General features: G+C 31.6%; 1 protein-coding gene across 1 annotated transcript; it reads right to left on the bottom strand.

Annotated features, from left to right (window-relative positions):
* Positions 1-1,467: 1,467 nt before the first annotated feature.
* On the bottom strand, positions 1,468-20,146 carry LOC137388347 (sushi, von Willebrand factor type A, EGF and pentraxin domain-containing protein 1-like). Its single transcript, XM_068074834.1, has 13 exons — positions 19,945-20,146; positions 17,866-18,045; positions 15,197-15,378; positions 14,006-14,141; positions 8,340-8,522; positions 7,301-7,480; positions 7,107-7,148; positions 5,662-5,832; positions 4,851-5,030; positions 4,657-4,698; positions 3,228-3,398; positions 1,912-2,038; positions 1,468-1,567 (listed from the first exon to the last, which is right to left on the bottom strand). Exons 1-13 carry the CDS (start codon positions 20,144-20,146, stop codon positions 1,468-1,470), a joined length of 1,896 nt encoding a protein of 631 aa, XP_067930935.1.
* Positions 20,147-20,645: the final 499 nt, after the last annotated feature.

Here is a 20,645-nt window from a genome sequence, read left to right as displayed (position 1 = left end):
CCAATATTTTATTTGGAAGTATTTACTTGTTCACTTCATTCTACAACTTCATTTATCGCTTTCAAAGCCCTAAAGTGAATCAAAATCTCAATTTTTATACACCGTCCTGCTACATCTAGTAATAGTAGGTAGTTATCTATTCTAAAACCAAGAATCTGTAATGGATATAGCGGTAATATTATAGTCAGGTGGTTTTACAAAAAATTCAATGATTTGAATGAATAATGTTTTGAGGAGGTGATTTCCTATACATTTTCATACTAATGACCTTTCATGGTACGTTTAAAGACTTTAAGCAGGTATATTGTTAATCATTTCATCACATGTCAGCTGTATGATGATCACAAGTGCCGCAAGGAAGCAAGAACACCCTTGTTGTTGGGGTTATTAATATATCCATATTTGGTAACTAATAGCGAGTTAATAGTAAAATATTTAATTATTCTGAATGCAAGATTCTGCCATCAATATTTTGAGCTTCTCCAATAACTTTTCATGCAGTCTCGCAATGAGCTTGCACCCTTAACTCAATTTTAGCCCACTTTTTTTAGCAACAATAGTAATGTATTACTGCCAATCATGTTCTTGTTGCTATTAAAATTCAGAAAAAACATACTGACTACTTTATGAGTTTTAAAGGCAATAAATCAAAATGATTAATCAGTAGTACTAGCGTGGTTTACTTTTTAGTTCTGTAGTTAAAAATTAATTCATAATATGCAACTCGGAAACGCTTGTGGAAACTTTGTGGGACACAACTTTAGATGTGCTAGCCTAGTTAAATTACACGTGTCAATTTAATTTCTGGCAGCAACATTATTCCGGGAGCAGCTGCAAAAAATAATTATAGTCGTAGAGCTGTATCAATAAATAAATTCTAAACAGATAGAACTGAACTAAAAAAGCTACACATATTTTAGAAATTTTTAATTTTTATTTTATAATATAACTCTGCTGTCTCAAAATTAGTTGGTTCACAACTGTATCTAAAGCATTTTACTAAGAGTCATAAATATAACATTCAACCATCAAACTACAGTTACACATAGATAAGTTTACTCAAACAGCTAACTAATACAAAGCTTCCAATGGTTATCGTAATTGTACAATATTATATGCAATTGACTTTGTACTGATAGGTAGTCATAACTAAGAACTATCAGTGTGTGATTATAGTCAGAGTAAGCAGATACCTAACAAGAGCGGGATCATTATGATGCATGAACATGGTCTTCCTGCTGAAATATGAATGTGATTTATTACTCATTGCTCTGGAATATTTTGTTCATCACACTGAAAAATATTATAAACTTTTGGTAAAACTTGAATTGATTGCTTTTTCTTACTTGATTGCACAGCACTAAAAAGAATAACTTAGAGCCATTTCTGATAAAACTAAGATTATACAAGCCGCTCATATTGTCTCTCTAAATTTTCTCTTTGTGCTACTTATTCAAACAGCATAAACTATTCACTTTTGCTTTGGGAAGCAGGAGTGGAATCTTCTTGTACAACTGGATCATAAAGGGCATTGTGTACTGTAGTTGTGTTGGGATTCGTTCTCTTCCTAGAACATAAATAGTGTGCTTTCGGGGTCCTGATAATTTTCAGTAATTTTTTCAAGAGAACTACTACTCTTCATGGTAATGCTAGATAATAATTTATCTATAAAACTAAACAGATTAAATAAAAAGTACAATAAGCTATTTTATAGGTAAAACATATTGAGTAAATCTAAGTAACAACTATTTAGTTACTCTTGAGCAGTGATATAAAAATAATTAGATCGAAGTCACTTTGTTATTGTATTCTTGAATTACAATTCACAGAATTTGCAGTAACAATGATCAATGGTTTCTTAACAACACTGCATTGCAAGAAAATCTTTGTCTACTATAAAAAAGTATTTACCACTTTCCAAAGATTAAGTAGAGTAAGACTACGATGATGATGATGCAAGCCAACAGAACTCCAGATGTGAAGAAAATCAGAACAACCAGGTTGATAGGTTGGGTTGGTTGACCATCTGACTTGACCTCTTTAAAATCAAAAGTTAGCATGATGTTACGGTAGTTTCAATAGTTCTGTAAGTACGTACCGCCTAATGTTGGCATGCTCCGATGGTACAGAACTAGGAGTAAATGAGCTAATTAAACATGTTTATTTACATGAAGTTAGTTTTAATAGAATTGATTTATGTCAGTTCACAGCAAAACATTCTCAGCACGCATTAGTTCCTGTGATTTTTGAAAAAAAGTCCTGAAATTGTCTTTATGAAATTGTCTTTATGTTTGCTAAAAACACATTTTTGCTTAGAAAGCTTTACCAAATTCCAAAATAGCTAAAGTAATTATTAGCTAAACCTTATGCTGGGTTGAAAAACTTTAACTCAGCATTGAAAGGGATTTTAGGCCAATCACAAGATATTGCAACAACAATGGAACATAGACCATCAGCGATTAAAATATGTATTTTAACACATATTTTATTAAAACAGTTATTAAAATGTACTTCTGTTAGATCAATGTTTAGAAGAGAACTTTATCTCATTATTTATTCTTCTGAAATAAAAAATTACTTTTTATTTGAAGTAATTTTGCCCTGTTACTGCTTCTAGAGTGATTAAAGCATTATATTAACTGCAGTAGGTTTCGCAACTTTCTAAAAACTTCAAATCATTAGACAGAGAACCTATTAAAATGAGATGTTCTGAATACAGCTTACAGAAACTTGATACATGGAGATATTACAACACGCAAAATAAACAATTTAAGCTTCCATAAACACTGACTTATACTAAACAATAAAAACACATTTTCACTGCTAACAAATATTCGTCGAAATTTCAAATAAAATAATTTTTTCGAATGAGCTCAAACCATCATTAGATAACACGGTTTTGAATGGCACAGAAATTAGAAACAGGAAAAATAAAAACTATTTGTATGCTGAACATTAATGAAGGCGTAAAATAGTCAAAACCTTTATTACAAACGTTTTTTTTCAAAAATGCTAAAGAATGCTTTTGACCATCAACCAGTTATAAATTAAAATCTGCATAATTTCTTTGAAATTGTTTTAAAAAGAGGTTATAAAAATAATATCAGATAGGCCTTGTAGAAATTACATGTAATTATTGTAAATTACATGAAAAAGCAAAATTACAAAACTATAATTAGTTCTCAAAGAAGATTATGACATAAATTGTATCTTGTTTAGACTTTTACCTATGCACTCCGGTGGTACTGTCCAGTAGCCTGTGTTTTGGCAGCTTACGGAGTTGTCTCCTTCCATCATATATCCATCATGACAAACATAATCAGCTGTATCATTGAGTTCATGTCCTGATACATTTCTCACTGAGTTTAGCACCACTGGTGGAGGTCCACAATTTACTTCTGTAATTAAAGATAGACAATTAAATTTTTAAAAAAATTACTCAGAAATCAGTGAAGTTAAGTTTTGAAGTTTTAAATCTTGTTTGTGATAAGACTACTATATGACCAATAGTAGGTAATAAAAATCACTACTTTTACCCTGGCAACTACTGATAAAACAATACTAAATGAAACATGTGTCTCAAAGTTCTACAGAATTTAGTGCGTTTAGTCTATATTGTGATTTGAACCAAGTTTTTTAGCAGACTTTTAGGAATAAATGAGTTTCAAAAAAGCTGAATAAAAGTCAAAAGGCTTTAATTCAAACACCATCACGAAATATTCCAAATTTAATTTAAACTAACCATATATTAGTATGAATTTTTATTCTATAAAAATATGTAACATCTATATGCAGAAGTTAACACCAGAAATATTGCATCAATAATGTTTTAATGTTGCATTAAACATTTCAAATTTAACCAGGAGACTCAATTATATTATAGTCTCTATTAAACATTTTGCATTTCAATAAAAATTGATCTGATTCAATGCCGTTGGAATGTGACCAAACAGTAAAATAAAACTGTTTAATTTCAGTCAGCAAATACATCTAATATCACCCCATACAGAGATGACTGTGTATAAAGTAATTTTGAGTGAGGTTTATTGAATTGAAGGCCGAGTTTTCATAAAAACATTTATATTAATTTTGAACAAAGTTATTAAATAATTTTTTATGTTCAATTTTAAACATTATTTAAAGGACATAAAGTTGAGTTTAAATTTATGTCGCTCTTTCACTGTTGTTTGTAGAGTAAAATTTTATTAGTATTTTACTTAATGATGAAATTAAATAATTTATATACTTTTCATCTATTTAACAGAATGAGTAAAAGCTATACTTTTGAAATACTACAATTATTGGTTTCTCTTTGTATTCTGGTTAAGAATCGGCAAAGCATCAGCTTCTATCAGATCACAAAGTTGAATACCTACTTTAACAACTATATGAACCGTTACCTTTGTACCATCAATATATTAATTATAATGTATGCTAAATTAATAAAAACAATTGATTATATTTAATAACACAATTTCATAGTTTACATATAACACGTGTCATTCTTTGTGGGTTGTACAATGTGCACTTGCCCATTCCGTGTCAGCTCTTATAAGGGTTATGTTTCAGGTTTCACAGAATGGAACTCCTTTTCAACAAACCTGGTAACTAACAAATACACATTTTAATTACTTCAAATCACTTTTCAGCCCTCACCTCCTTCATTGACTTTAACATTTGCCTTGTATTTGATTATATCTAAATGAATTAACAAATTGCTAAACAGCTGCTCAGCTCTGTGACTAACTGAACTAATTTTTTATTTCTGCTTGATCATTACTTTTAAATGAAATAAACCGACATATTTGGGTAATAGGATGTTTATAGACAAAAAATAGAGGCATTCTTACTGTAGCAAAGTGGTAGGGCTGACCATGATCCATCCTCAGTACATCGAACAAATTCAGAGCCAAGCATGCGATACTCTAGACCAATGCATTCATAGGTAAGGATGGACCCAAATGTGGTGTTGCCATAGAGACTGGATGGTTGTCCTTTTTCTACTTCTGGTGGCTTTCCGCAGTCCACAGCTTAAATCAATCGAGTATTCATAATCAACATGTTTATCACAGAAACAAATGATTTTGAAATTATTTTCATAAATGTGGGTGTGCTTGCGTGTGCGCACACGTGTGTGCACACTGTCGGTGTGTAAATGCATGTATGTGTATGCCGAAAATAGCACATCAGAAGTAGTAGTTCATAGGTGAAAGGTCAAAGGTTGTACGCCACAACTAGTATGGCATAGTAGGTTACAAGCAGCAAATCAAATATAGTTAGTCAAAGATAACAGGTTACAGGAGGCAGGTAATAAGCAGCAGGTCTTAGGTAGCAGACTATCTGTAGAAACCCAAAGTAGGCAATAGATAAAAAGTCATAACTAGCATGTCACAAACAACATGTCATATGTACATGTATGTCGAATGTGAATGAACGGCATCCTAAATTCTAAATTATTATTTTAACTATGAAACTTAAAAAATGCTTTCAACAAAATCAAAATCAAAATCGGCAGTATATTTTAAATTGTTTTACAAATGCTTTATGAAAGGTAATATCAGAGAGACCTTGTAAAGTTTGCATGCAAAATCAAAATCGCAAAACTATAATTTGTTCTGAAAAAAGATTATTGAATAAATTTTACTTTGTTCAGACATTTACCTTTGCACTCTGGCGGTACTGTCCAGTAGCCTGTGCTTTGGCAGCTTACAGAGTTTTCTCCTTCCATCATATATCCATCATGACAAACATAATCAACTGTATCATTGTGTTCGTGTCCTGATTCATGTCTCTTCGAGTTTAGCACTACTGGTGGAGGTCCACAATTTACTTCTGTAATTAAAGATGGACAATTAAATTTTAAAAATTACTCAAAAATCAGTGAAGTGAAGCTTACAAGTTTTAAATCTTGCTTGTAATAAAACTACTATATGACCAATAGTAGGCAATAAAAATCACTATTTTTACACTGGCAACTACTACTAAAACAATACTACATGTAAATTGAAAATTTGTCTCAAACTTCTACATAAAAACGAATTTAGTGCATTTAGTCTATGTTGTGAGTTGCCCCAAATTTGTAAGTGGACTTTCAAAAGTTATTGAGTTTAAAAAAAAACCTGAATAAAAGTCAAAGGCTTTAATTTAAACACGATCAATAAATATTCTTAGTTAATTTTAAACCAACTATATATTAGTATGAATTTTTATTCTATAAAATGCGTAACATTTATATGCAGGAGTTAACACCAGAAATATTGCATCAATAATGTTTTAATGTTGCATTAAACATTTGAAATCTAACCAGAAGACTCAATTATATTATTATAGTCTTTATTAAACATTTTGGGTTTCAGTAAAAAACTGATCTAAATCAACGCGGTTGGAATATGACCAGACAGTATAATAAAACTGTTTAAGTTCAGTAAGTAAAAAGATTTAACAATCACACCAGACAAAGTTGATTGCGTAGAAAGTAATTTTAAATGTGGTTTCTTGAATTCCAAGGCCACGTTTTCATAAAATCATTTATATTAATTTTGAAATATGTTATTAAATAATGTTTTGTGTTTAATTTTAAACATTGTTTAAAAGACATAAAGTTGGGTTTGAACTTATGTCGCTCTTTTACTGTTGTTTGTAGAGTAAAACCTCACTATTATTTTACTTAATGACGAAATGAAATAATTTATATATTTTTCCTCTATTCAACAGAATGAGTAAAAGTTATACTTTAGAAATACTACAATTATTGGTTTCACTTTGTATTCTGGTTAGGAATCAGCAAAGCATCAGTTTCTATCAGATCACAAAATTGAATACCTACTTTAACAACTATATGAACTGTTACCTTTGTACCATCAATATATTAATTACAATGTATGCTAAATTAATAAAAACAATTGACTATATTTAATAACACAATTTCATTGTTTACATATAACACGCGTCATTCTTTGTTGGTTGTACAATGTGCACTTACCTATTCCGTGTCAGCTCATATTCGGGTTATGTTTCAGGTTTCACAGAATGGAACTCTTTCTCAACTAACCTGGTAACTAACAAATACACATTTTAATTACTTCAAATCACTTTTCAGCCCTCACCTCCTTCATTGACTTTAACATTTGCCTTGTATTTAATTATATCTAAATGAATTAACAAATTGCTAAACAGCTGCTCAGCTCTGTGACTAGCTAAGCTAATTTTTTATTTCTGCTTGATCTTTACTTTTAAATGAAATAAACCGACATATCTGGGTAATAGGATGTTTAAAGACAAAAAATAGAGGCATTCTTACTGTAGCAAAGTGGTAGGGCTGACCATGATCCATCCTCAGTACATCGTACAAATTCAGAGCCGAGCATGCGATACTCTAGCCCAATGCATTCATAGGTAAGGATGGACCCAAATGTGGTGTTGCCAGAGAGACTGGATGGTTGTCCATTTTCTACTTCTGGTAGATTTCCGCAGTCCACAGCTTAAATCAATCGAGTATTCATAATCAACATGCTTATCACAAAAACTAATCATTTTGAAATGATTTTCACAAATATGGGTGTGATTGCGTGTGCACACATGTGTGTACATGTGTGTGCACACTGTTGGTGTGTAAATGCATGTATGTGTATGCCGAAAATAGCACATCAGAAGTAGTAGTTCATAGGTGAAAGGTCAAAGGTTGTACGCCACAACTAGTAGGTCATAGTAGGTTACAAGCAGCAAATTAAATGGAGTTAGTCAAAGGTAACAGGTTACAAGAGGCAGGTAATAAGCAGCAGGTCTTAGGTAGCAGAATATCTGTAGATACCATAAGTAGGCAAAAAATAGAAAGTCATAATTAGCATGTCACAAATTACATGTCATATGTACATGTAGGTCAAATGTAAATGAACGGCATCCTAATTTCTAAATTATCATTTTACCTGTGAAACTTAAAAAAATTGTTGGTAAAGTTTTACATGTAATCAATTGATAACCACAGACTAGCTTGAAATGACGACTGTTGACAAGTAAACATTTTTTGGAATAAATTGCAACTAAGAATACTGCTGCTCATCACACACTCGTATTTGTAAATAGCTATTATGGATGTTTATATCCATCATTTCAGTATGAAGCCGAATGCACAGATTATTTATATGTAAAGTCGGCTAGTCATTTACTTGATAATAATCTTTGCAATGAGTTGCAGAGACTGAGCTACTGATGAGCTAGGTAGTAGATTACTATCCAAGCTAAAGTGATAGCTGCTAATAACTGTAGAGAACCTTGTGTTTTCCCACCTTGATGAAAACTTTCAATTTACATATTTTATGAACAAGAATAAGTTATCTAACCATTGCATGTTGGAGGATTTGTCCATGTTCGATTGCTTTGACAGATGGTAGGGTCCCTTCCAGCTCTAATCTCATATCCAGAAAGACAAGTATAGATAATTGTATCCATATACTTAGTCCCGGTTATAACTGTGGCCTGAGCATCTGATTTCTCAATAAGTGGTGGAGGGCCACAGGATACCCCTAAAACAGGTTTCATCAGTTTAGTTATTCGATAGAAAAGATTTCCAACACTAATATGTTAGCAAATAATACTTATTCCACTTAGAACGTTTTTGATGATCTCATTGTTTGATTACTTACTAGAAAATTCCCTGTCATACAGCACATGACCAAATAGATAATGGAAAAAAGAAAGGGTACTGCTGGTTGTTGAAAAATTAGTTACAAAAGGTCAGAATTCTACAAAAGTAGAATTCTTTAGTTAGATGTTGTAGGCTTTGCCTACAACATCTACTAAATAATTCTCTGAATCAGATGAGTTATTGTTATTATTTTGAGTAGCGTATTGATGAAAATTAGCATTTGATGTTGATGGTTGCTGTGAGGACCTTCTATTTCTCCTCTTCCATAATAATTGGGAGACACGTAGACGGCCAGGGTTCTGGGAGGTTGTATGTCCATGATAGTTGTCAAGTTTTTTTGAAATGAAATTCAAAAGGTCAATTATGCAAAACAAAATATTGTATAAAAATCAGACCTAATCTACTACTATTTCAAACCTATGTTTTACAACAAAAAAATAAATATTAATTCAAGCTGTAGGCCTAACCTACTGTACATAACTTAACTAACATCAGCAATAATGAAATATGTTTATTATATCTCTGAAACGCAATGTTAAAAGTAAAATGGCAAGCTGCTGTGTAATATACACAGCTTGAAAGTTGTGTTGGAAAGTTGAAAGTTAGTTGTGTGAATGTATAATGGTTTTGACAGCAATATGTAACAGAAAGCAAGCATTAGCATTAATGCGTCTGGAAGTTTTCTGAAAACTGGAGTAAAATAAAGAAATATTCTTGTCACAAAGGGCATTGTAGTTCGGCCCTAGCCTGTAGATAAGATGAGATGTAGAGAAAACTGGCTAATGTTCTAGATAATTTAAAGAAACCTTCGGCAATTGGACATAGAAAAAAGGATGATAAACGGTGTACTACATTTTTGTACCTGTAAATCGGACTACGCCTCTAACGGTCTACGTTAATTGAAAAAACCTTTGGCAATTAGACAATGCAATCATTATATGATTCGTTGTTGTAAATTCTAATGATTATTGTTATAATTAAATATTATAATAATTTTTTTATAAAATCAAATCATTATCGCCAATAATAAAATCTGCAAAAAAAGAAACAATCACTTTTCAGTACTTCTAAGTTAATTACAGAAATCTTTGGCAGTTGAACAATTCCAGACTGGTGAAATGTGCACGTTTTTCTTGTGAAGTTTGGACGACTTAATGGTTATACTATCTGTCGCACAGCCTTATTGGCGTTTTGTTGGCCGGTCTTAATTTTGATTAAAAAAGGCTTCTCAAGTTTCTATTTTGATTTTAGGCTGATTTAATCTGTCTATTTATTTATATCTATTTATGATTTATGTGTCATCCGATCAGATGGGTTAGTTTTAGGATTTTGCGGTAGCCTTTCAAAGACTTGGTAACATATTAAAATAGATTTATATGTGTTTTGTATCATTATTATACTTGAACGACTCTACGCAAAAATGGTTAACTTTGTTGAAGAGATTTCGGTACAAAGGTTTGGTTATGGCAGTTAACGGATAATTTTTCAGGAGTTGTGCGCACATATGCATTTATCATAAATCTCCCAACAATCGCTTCGCTCGTGTTTAGTCGTAGGATCACAAATACACATATCTGTGTAAGGTTAAAACATACTATTGTACAAGGTTATGCTAATATGTAGGTAATAATGGTTCACACAAAGTGCATATATTTCAGTCGAGTCTGTAGTTGACTAGAGTACTATGACAACAAACTCTGTGTTATCTACCCACTAGCGCTAACATATGCATGCAATTGTGCTGAATAACTATACAAAGAGATTTGATCATAATATGTATATTATGAGAATTGTAAAATAAATTTTACTGAAACTACAAAATAAAGAGTACTTTGCCAGGTTATGTGTCCCAGTAATACCAGCTTAGTATGTATTACTGGTAATACCAGTAATACATAAACGTAAACGTGTACGGTTATGTTATACATACGTATAACATAGACTTTAGGCAAAATTAGAGCTAAGCTTTAGTATGTATTTTCAAGTATCTTGATGAGTTTCAACTTTTTATCACTAAAATTTACATCATTTATCAGCTTTGGTCTTTTGTTTTCACTCTAACCTTTAGCGGAAACGTTTAAAATTTTTTATCAACTCCCACCTTTCAGCCACATTTTGTTGAATTTGAATAGAAAAAAACGATTTTTATGGTGAGGTAAAAGACTCGTCATGTCCCACTTCATATAATTAAAAGATTGTAAAACAGGGTAAATGTATTCTGAGGGTGCCCAGTATGATAATATAATTACATGAATGAACTAAATTAATCTTCCTAATTATTTTTATTTGGCGAAATGCTTGTCGTCTGCTATTGCCACACCAACTTTAATCTCGATGGATGAATATTGATTTATACGTACCTCCATGTTCTCAAAAATTTCTCATTAGTATAATTCACTATCAACTTAGATAATAGCATTGCAAAGAAGAGAATAATAAGCTCACTTGCTTTACTACTTTTTTGGTATTATAAAACTAAAAGAACATTTAAAACGCCTATGTGAAAATTATATAACACCAACAAGTAGGTAAAAAGTGTAAGATATTACATACGTGTGCAGTTGCTCCCATCCATTTCATAACCATTGCTGTTGCATAAACATTAGTTTGAGTCATATGGATCAGTGCAAATAGCATATTCAGCACACTCATCTGTTTCATGTCTGCAGGAATTGTAGTTACCTATCAGCAAAGAAATAAAAACAACCAGTCATCATTCATAAATGCAGTCTGAGCGTAAGGAGTGAAGCAAATTGTACTGTTCATAATCAGGATTTTCTTCTCACACTTTTACTATGACTACAATAACAGGAGCTCACATATTCTTGATGATAACAACCTTTTAAAATATGTATGAGCTTATTGTTTAACTATTAATATCAATAAAGATGTCTAAACTTCCACATAACAAATATTTTCTTTTGTAAATGAAAAGTATATAGATGCAAAGTACTAAAATGTTTAATTGTAAGCTTTAGTTTTTTATGAAAATATTTTTTATTTTGTTTATTAAACAAACCTAACTTTGAATACATAATAAAATTCATGACATAAACACTGTCTACTAAAATTAATTTATAAACTTTGTTCGACCTATACTAAAGTTTATTATAAATAAACATATCAAATTCAAAGTTTTTGTTTAAGTTACAGTAAAGTTTTTAATGAACTTTCTTATTACAAATCCATTTAAGAAAGGTTTCACAGTAACTGGGAGCTAATAACTTTTTAATTCTTTTATTAGTTAATTGGAATTGTTAAGAATAAGGTTACAACCAAATGAGAAGCAAAAATGTATAATAACCAATACTGTCACACCAATAAGTTGCACCTGTTGAAAAATCAGTAAATTATAAGTACTTTTAATAAGAACAACAGTTTACACTTTATATTAGTAATACCTCTCAAGACGTTATTGTTTTTTACAATTTATTTAGCTGAGGCAAGCTTAATTTACAAAAATGTTTCCAGTTTATGTTTATCCATCCAATACTATCAAAACACTTGAAAGACTTTGAAATATAATGTTTTGATGTTTTTAATATTTGGGAATAAAATTAACTTTGTATAGTCAAAAAGTGGTCTATAAAATTTCGTTTTTTTTAGCCGTTTCACTGTTATCCACGTACACATTTAGTTATAGACCTACTGTCAGCCATTTTACCAAAGGTTTTGCTTCATGATATGTATACTATTTTTGTCAACTTTATACTCTATCCATAACCTCTTTTTTATATATTCTGCTTTTCCAACATATTAGCAAATAGTGCTATGCAAAAACACTCAAACGTATCTACAATAATTTGTATAGTTTGCGTATTTCTAAAGCTTTGTGAAGTTACAAATGCTACGAAGCTAGAACGATCCTTTACAATGTTCCTTAGTCTTACAAAACTATTACTAAACATCACTTTCAGTGATGTTCTTTTAATTATCTGTGTAATCAGGAAAATCTGATTTGGCTATAATGTCAGCAACATAATTAATTCTTTGTTTTCTAACTTGAGAGGTACTTATGAAAGCCATAATAATACTAAATAGATTGAACATCAGAAAGAAAAATTGGACGTTGCTAAATTGAAAATTTAGAAATAAAAATTTTAAACTGCGCCGTGAATTTAGGCCAATTTTATAAAAATCGTTGAACAACAATATCGATATCATAATAGTCTTAAAAATTGTTGGTTGTGTTGTCAAGGAATAACCAAATTAAATTACTACGCAAATTATGGAAAGTTCGCAAAGATGTGTATAAAGAATTCAATCATATATTTCATATAAATGCTCATACGGCAGAAAAAGCGTTAAGTCGGAACTTGATATAAAATCGAAATGTTATATCAGATACCAGCCATCAACAGTTAGATATAAAAATAATAAGATGACACCTGTACAAGTTACACTTCATTGCAACCCTTATGTGATCCATCGTGTTTATAATACACTCAAATTCTAGAGAAGGGAGAATCGTCATTACCGGTAAACTCACAAACCATAACACACCCGTGTTAGGTTAAAAGCATTGAATAATTTGCTTTAGAAAATGTTAGACAACCATCAGAGCTTGCAATTAAATCACATAACAAAAGAATGAATAAACTCCCAAAGAAAGCAATTTAATATCTACGCCTAACTTACCCCTCCATCAACCATGGCAATCAGATTACAAAAATTGCATCACACTGTTTGATCAAGGTATGAGATGAGTATTTGATTTTGCCTGACAATTAATAATTATTTTTAGAGATTCCTTACAATGAAATCTATATTGTTGTTAAACGTAGTAAGTAGCTAGAAACCCACTAAAACAACAAGATTCACAATCAAAGACCTGAGACATATAGTTTAACTCCTGAACACTAAAGTTAATCTTTATTCAGTAGAAGTAGAACAAAGATTTACTCCTATTCCTGATTCTTTGATTAGTTTCATCATGGCAGACAGACGTATCAACCAAACAAGCAAAAGAGTCGATTTCCGAGAGAACAAAAGGGTGACTATATTTTACGTGTCGGACAATTACTTTTTTTTTTTATATTATATAGTCTAAAGACTATAAGATTTCCTAATCAAAGTTAAACTTTGTTTGAAAGCTAATGTTATCAGCAACTGAAAGTAAAGGATCTCCCCTGCATTAGATAATAAAACTTGGGCACCGCCTATTATGTTTGAGTAATTGATAGGGTAACCCAATTATATTGATTACAAACACGACACGTCTAGAAATCCATATGCACAGCTACTGAAGCAAGTCTGCTTCCTAGCTAAATTGAAGCCTAAAGCTACAAACAAAATGTATTATATAACATGATCACCAGAATGTCACAATAGAACAACTCACTCTGAAACCTAACAAATTACCTTGCCAGCGCATGCTGAAACCTTTCAATACTCTTGAACCGTCTGTAGTGAAGGTAACCTTGACCAAGTCTCCCGGTACCTCTAGAGTTTCTTGTGTTGCAAACTGTTTTAAAACTGTGTCATTTCTTGTGTATACCTAAAAGAAATGCTGAGTTTTATTTTCAACTGGTTCCTTCTGTTACATATAATCATTTAAATTGCTAAATATACTTTCGGATAAACAAACAAATCTAAAAAATCATCTCTTATACTGTTGAGGAATCTAGAGTAAATACTCTTTTTAAATTACTGATTAATCTTAACTTAGTAAAGATATTTTAGTTATGAATAGAACTAAATTCTGAAACTAAATAGGGCTAATAGAACTAGTTCCTGTTAAATCCAAAGCAGTGTTAGCTTCCTTATAATCATTTTTTTCCTGAATAAATGCGAAACCTGAAGAATAATGAAAACTACATAGTACAAACTACTGTGATAATTTACTGTGTGTGTTTAATGTTTTAACTGAAAAGAAATGCAAAAGTTTGGTAGTGTCTGCTCATGCTTTGTTAACTATTTAAGTATAAACTGGTTTCCTATTTGTCTGATATAATAATTGTTTTTATGTAACATTTGTGTATATTTTAGTAAAAAATACCTGTATAACATCCTAAAAATTGGAAGTAAATTTTTAGTGAATGCGATTTAAAATTTAGAGTACAATTTAAGCATATTTACTTAAACTTATGACATTTCACAAAACTTTAATAATATAGCGTTGACTAAAACGCTTGGAAAACACGTACACAGTAAAAAATCATCGTGAGTAAGGCCTAATGAGTGCGGGCTTAATGATTCCATGAAGTGGCAATGTGACTGAGTGTTGCAGTTGGTAAGTTCAAAAGGAAACACCCAAACTAAAATCATATACATGTACAATGCATTTTTTCTACCACCATAAATTTGAGTTTGAACAAAAAGACAAACAAACGAATGGAAACAGCTCTTCTCATAGTAAAGAATTTCATGAAAAATAGCAAAGTAAGAATCTCCAGCAACAAACTTTTGGTCAAAAGAGATTATAAAGCTGCAGATAGCTTATGCCAGAAATACATTTTCATCAAAATGTTATACTTAGTAAAAAACTTACACACATTTTGAATTATACAAAAACTAAAAAGCTGTGTTCAAGTAGAATATTAAAGGCCTTACACGTAGATAGTCACAGCAGGACTCTAAATAAATATCATCTACTGTAAGTGTAATACTGATGGCCCCAGGCATAGCAATCTCTGTCTCACAGTAATCATTGTTTCTGTAGTCAGCAGGATAGTTTGGAGATGTCAAAGTACCAGATAAGCCCATTACCGGCTGACCACAGGTGTTGGCTGATGCTAAAAGAGATGGTAATATATTTTGTAACAATTATAATGCAAAGATAAAATCTCATTACAATCTTTTACCTACAGTATGTCGAGTACAGTCATAGCTCGACCTAAAAGCTAAATGCGTTTTGAGACTGAGATTCTTTGTGAATTATTTTGTATCTCAAACCAACTTTTTTAAACAATTACTAAAAAATATTAATTCATTCCCATCCTCTAAATTCTTTTTTACAAAAACATGATATTACAAGAGAAAATTGGATTTTAAATTGTTCCAATTCACAACCTATGACCATAATTTAAAATGTATCTATCAAGTAGTTATAATCTGCAATAAAATGTAACACTACTATGTACAATACTCTATGGAGTTCTTACATTTGCAGCAATTGATAGTGGTTTAAAACGGAGTCAGAGAAACTCTTCAGAAAAACCTTCAGTTCGCTACACTTTTGTGACACAATGTAACTGAGCGTGAGCTTTAAACTTAACTTAAATGAACTTGGGTTATTATAAGCCCTTAAAAGATTTACGCATCATTTTTTGCTCAACTTATCATTCATTTTTGGCCTTACTTTTGGCTTCTAACTTCTAAGCTAATTGAATAATTTCATGTAAAATTTAGTTTTTCATCAAAAATACTTAACTATTTTAACTGTTATAGTGATAATTTAAGAAACCAATTTGGGAATTTCATGCAAAATTCAATTTTATGCAAAATTTAATTAAATAATTTGAGTATAGATGCACTTATTTTTAGCCCAATTTGTTAAATAATAATTAATTGGTATTATACCACAGTTCAATTTTTTATTTAATTATTATAACAATTCAACTTCAAACTAGTTGTTAATTTAATCCTTATTTAAATTTAATCAGAAAATAATTCGTTAATTCAATTATGAGTGCAAGTTCACACACCAAAATTTAACTAAAGTATTTGTTAAAGCAGTTTTGAACTACTAAATAATTATTAATTTAATTGCAATTTCTGCCTTCACCTCAACTTTGATAACAACCTAATTTGCAGCAATTAGTAGCAATCAGCAATTGGTAGCAATATTCATGGAAATATCCACTTCACCTATTTCACAGTACAAAAAATTGATGAATCAAACACACAAATACACAAAATACACTGAAATGGCAAAAGTTCATAACATTTAATTACTAAAATTATTGTTTATTTATTTTTTGTTAACTTTGGGAAAATTATCAGTATATATATTTTACTAAAACATTGCATACCTATTTAACCGATGTATCGAGTGTTATCAACATGGCATCAGTTTATTAATAACATTGTACGCTAGATTCTGAGAAATAAGTTACATATTGAACACCAAACTTCAAGCTTGAAATTCCATCTTCGGCTTGTATGGCAATCACATTTCTATGACACAAATTCTAGTAAAATTTACTTTCCAGCAACCATTGCAAATCAAAATTACATAATATGATATATAAAGATTTTTTTTATAATATAATAAAATACCACCAGTCCTACACAACAAGAAATGAACCAACCGCAACGTCCCATTCTTAACCATTCATATTGTCATGGCAAAGTTTCTCTTTTGGAATACAGAATTTTTTCAAAGTTAATGTTTTTTGTAGTATCTGCCAATATTCGGTAATCTATTTGACACATCTACTATTGTCTATCTGGTCATTTTCCTGTACATGAATCACTACTTCTGGCAGAAGTATGTGTTGTGCCATAGATTTTCGGTTAAAATTGTACATATTATTAAAAATCGCAACTTCGTGCAAATGGTTAGGAGGGCTAATACAATATCGAAGCACTGTTTTTCCCGACTTGTTGCTTTTTTCTAAAATTGTCGTTTCTCGTTCTCTCATCCGTTGTTGTACATATTGCCGATGGCACAAAAAAGCATGGGGATTTTTCTGTGACAGGCTCCTACTGCACGGGATAGGCTCCGCATGCGGTAGGAGATCATCACACGCAGTAGAAGCATCGGCTCCGCCGCTTTCTTTATTGTTTTCCATATTTTTTTGTGTAACTCGGTATGTCGAGCGAGCTCACCAGTGGCAGAGTCTCCTAGTGGGATACTAACATTTGGTCAGGCTGTGGCATTAGTGGCTAAATTGGCTTTGCCGGCCCTGGACATCGCGCTCTGTAGTTACAGAACAAGTTTTTTTCAACTACGCATCGCCGCATCTGATGTCAACTAAACTTTCAGCATTCAAATGACTTGAGGAAACAAATGAACCTGGCTTATATGTCAGGTACATGTGTAAAACAGACTTCTTAAACCGTACTTTAGAACACAACATATGTGCCAGGTAGACTTGTATGCCAGATTTTTCAGTATGATATTCAAAAAAACACATCAAAGTAAAATATCATCATAGACAGAACATGAAGGAAGGTCTGACTGTAGCAACTTGGTACAGATTTTTCAGTATGTTAGTTTAATCAAAGAATACCGACGTAAAATATTCTTATAGAAATAATATGGAGACTGGTCTTACTGTAGCAAAGTGGTAGGGCTGACCAAGATCCATCCTCAGTACATCGTACAAGCTCAGAGCCAAGCATTTGGTATTCTGGACCAATGCATGTATAGGTAACGATCGACTCAAATTTTGTGTCACCATAGTGGTTAAGCGGCAGACCATTTTCTACTTTTGGTAGTTTCCCACAGTCGACAGCTTAAACCAAACCAAATACTTATAATCAACTTGGTTATCACTAAAACAAATCATTTTGAATTGATATTCAAAAATGTTTGTCATTGAGCATGTGAATGCAAAAGCGTGTGTGCATGCATGTGCGCAAACATGTCGGTGTGTATGTGGAAAAATAGTGCATCATAGGTAGCAGTTCATAGATTGAATGGCATAAGTAGCACGCCAGAACTATTAGGTCATAGGAAGTAGGTTATAACCAGCATCCCAATGTAGTTAGTCACAGGTTACAGGCAGCACGTTATGAGCAGCAGGTCTTAGGTAGCAGACTATTTTTAGAAAACCATAGTAGGCCATAATGTTATGGATTACAGGCTCAATCGCAACAAGTAGAATATGTCTGTAGAAATTTGAGCATAGTCTTGGTCTAAAGCTAAATAGGTAACTTTGTATCTTGTTCACTTAACCACAATCTCTTGGTAGACCGATTAAGTCTTGCCAGAGTTTGGCCTACGAGCAAGGGCCTTGATTCTGCCCACTATACTTGTTACCACATGGGCTGCTCCAGCCACGGTCTAACACTAAGTTCTATTGCAAAAGGGCCTCTCCAGCCACAGTTTGCCAATCATTAAGTAAAGCTTGCCGGCTCATGGCTCAATAAAACTAGCTTAGTGATGAGGGAGACAATCCATCCGCTGATAATCGGGTTATTCCTATTGCAAGGGTACAGCATAGATTCTGGCTAGTACTTTTACTAACTTAGTTCTATAAATAATTTAGAGGCCATGTTTGGACCAACTCTAGACCGTGTGCATGGAGCAGTGCAAAGCCAATTAAATCTAACCTCTAAAGTAGGGAGAGTGTTGGGAATTGTATGAGGTTGACAGATATTCTGATTCTATTATACCAGAGCAGCTGCTTATATACATCTTACGTACATGCTTATGTAGATGCTTATGTACATCTCATTTTACTCTGATTGGCTGAACTGCATCATCAAACGATACCCAATTAGAACCCAAAAAAACAGATGCCGCATTGACTAACCGAAATCCAGTATTTCTGAAAACAGCCAATCAAGAAAATGCTCAGAACAGGATACATATAATACTCAAACAGGACATATAGGTGGCGCTTTTGGTTAGTAACAAGTTCACAACGTGGCTACTCATGAGTTACTAGTATATAAAGTTATAATGGGAATCCTTCAAATGTCCGTACCTCAGCAGCCGTTTGTCTGCTTTTAAAGTCCTTTATACCATTGAATAGCTTAGTTTCTGTTCTTTTTTTGCTGTATAAGTTTAAATAGTTTCTACAATATTCTGTCTGAAAACAGGCAGTTTTTAGCTCACCCACGAAGAGTGTTAGTAAAAAAAGAAAGCCACCACGTATAAAGAAAATGATTAAAAAAGAGTTCACTTTTGGCAATGAGACTTTAGAAAAATTTAAATAAAAGATAAAATGGGAAAATAGTACTACTTAGAATATTATTCAAGTATCTATCTATATATATATATATATATATATATATATATATATATATATATATATATATATATATATATATATATATATATATATATATATATATATATAGATACAAAGTTGCAACTGAGAGTACTGCAGCACATAAACTACATGTATTTGTGAGTAGATATTCTGAAAGTTTACATTAGTAATTTAAGTATGAATCTATATGCACAGATTATTAATATATAATCTTGTTTAGTTTTTTACATAATAACCCTTGCATTGAGTTGCAGAGATTGAGTATCATTTTTGATGGCGCCTAACTGCTGTCTTAGTTAATAGATCATCAAATGGACAAAACATCATAGATACTACTAACTACAATAAACCTCGTTTTACCACATTGATAAAATAACTTTCACTAATTTTATAGAAGAAATAAAATTGTCTTACCATCACATGTTGATGGATTTGTCCATGAACTATTGCTTTGACAGGTGATAGTATTTCTTCCAGCTCTAATCTCATATCCAGGAAGACAAGTATAGTTGGCTGTATCCATATACTTAGTCCCTGTTATAACTGTGGCCAGTGGGTCTGATTTCTCCATAAGTGGTGGAGGACCACAGGATATGTCTAAAACAGGTTTCACCATTTTGGTTATTTATTAAAAAAGGTTTTTATTAATATTAATATGTTAGCAAATAGTACATATCTCACTCGGTAAATTTTTGATTAATTCATTGCCATTTTACTCATCACAAATATATATCTTCATGAAAGATTAAAAAAGCCTATGCAAATATGTAGATATGAATAATTTACACAAAATTATATTTTTAGTTCAATCAATAGTAAGCTATCTTTATTTTTATCTGGCTACAACATTGCACACAAAATTGCAGCCCTATTTCAACAAGCTATTAATTATCATCGTTGTGCCATCAGTTTATTAATAACAGTGTACTCTAGATTTTGAGAAATAAGTTAAATATTGAACACCAAACTTCAAGTTTACAAATCCATCTTTGGCTTGAACGGCGATCACATTTCTATGACACAAATTGTAGTACACTTTAACTTCAAACAACCATTTCAAATCAAAATTAGATGATATTATATAAAATGATTTTGTAGAGTTATTATAATATATT

The sequence above is a fragment of the Watersipora subatra genome, chromosome 2 (assembly GCF_963576615.1).
Source record: "Watersipora subatra chromosome 2, tzWatSuba1.1, whole genome shotgun sequence".
Classification (NCBI taxonomy): Eukaryota; Metazoa; Bryozoa; class Gymnolaemata; order Cheilostomatida; family Watersiporidae; genus Watersipora; species Watersipora subatra.
The sequence above is the reverse complement of the archived record's forward strand: the minus strand, read 5'-3'. Positions and strand labels throughout refer to the sequence as shown.

Coding starts and splice junctions, on each gene's coding strand:
- LOC137388347 (XM_068074834.1), bottom strand. CDS start 20,146: ATGGTGAAACCTGTTTTAGACATATCCTGTGGTCCTCCACCACTTATG. Junction 18,046..19,944: donor AAATCCATCAACATGTGATG/GTAAGACAATTT, acceptor GTTTGGTTTAAG/CTGTCGACTGTGGGAAACTA. Junction 15,379..17,865: donor AGCCCTACCACTTTGCTACA/GTAAGACCAGTC, acceptor CATCTCTTTTAG/CATCAGCCAACACCTGTGGT.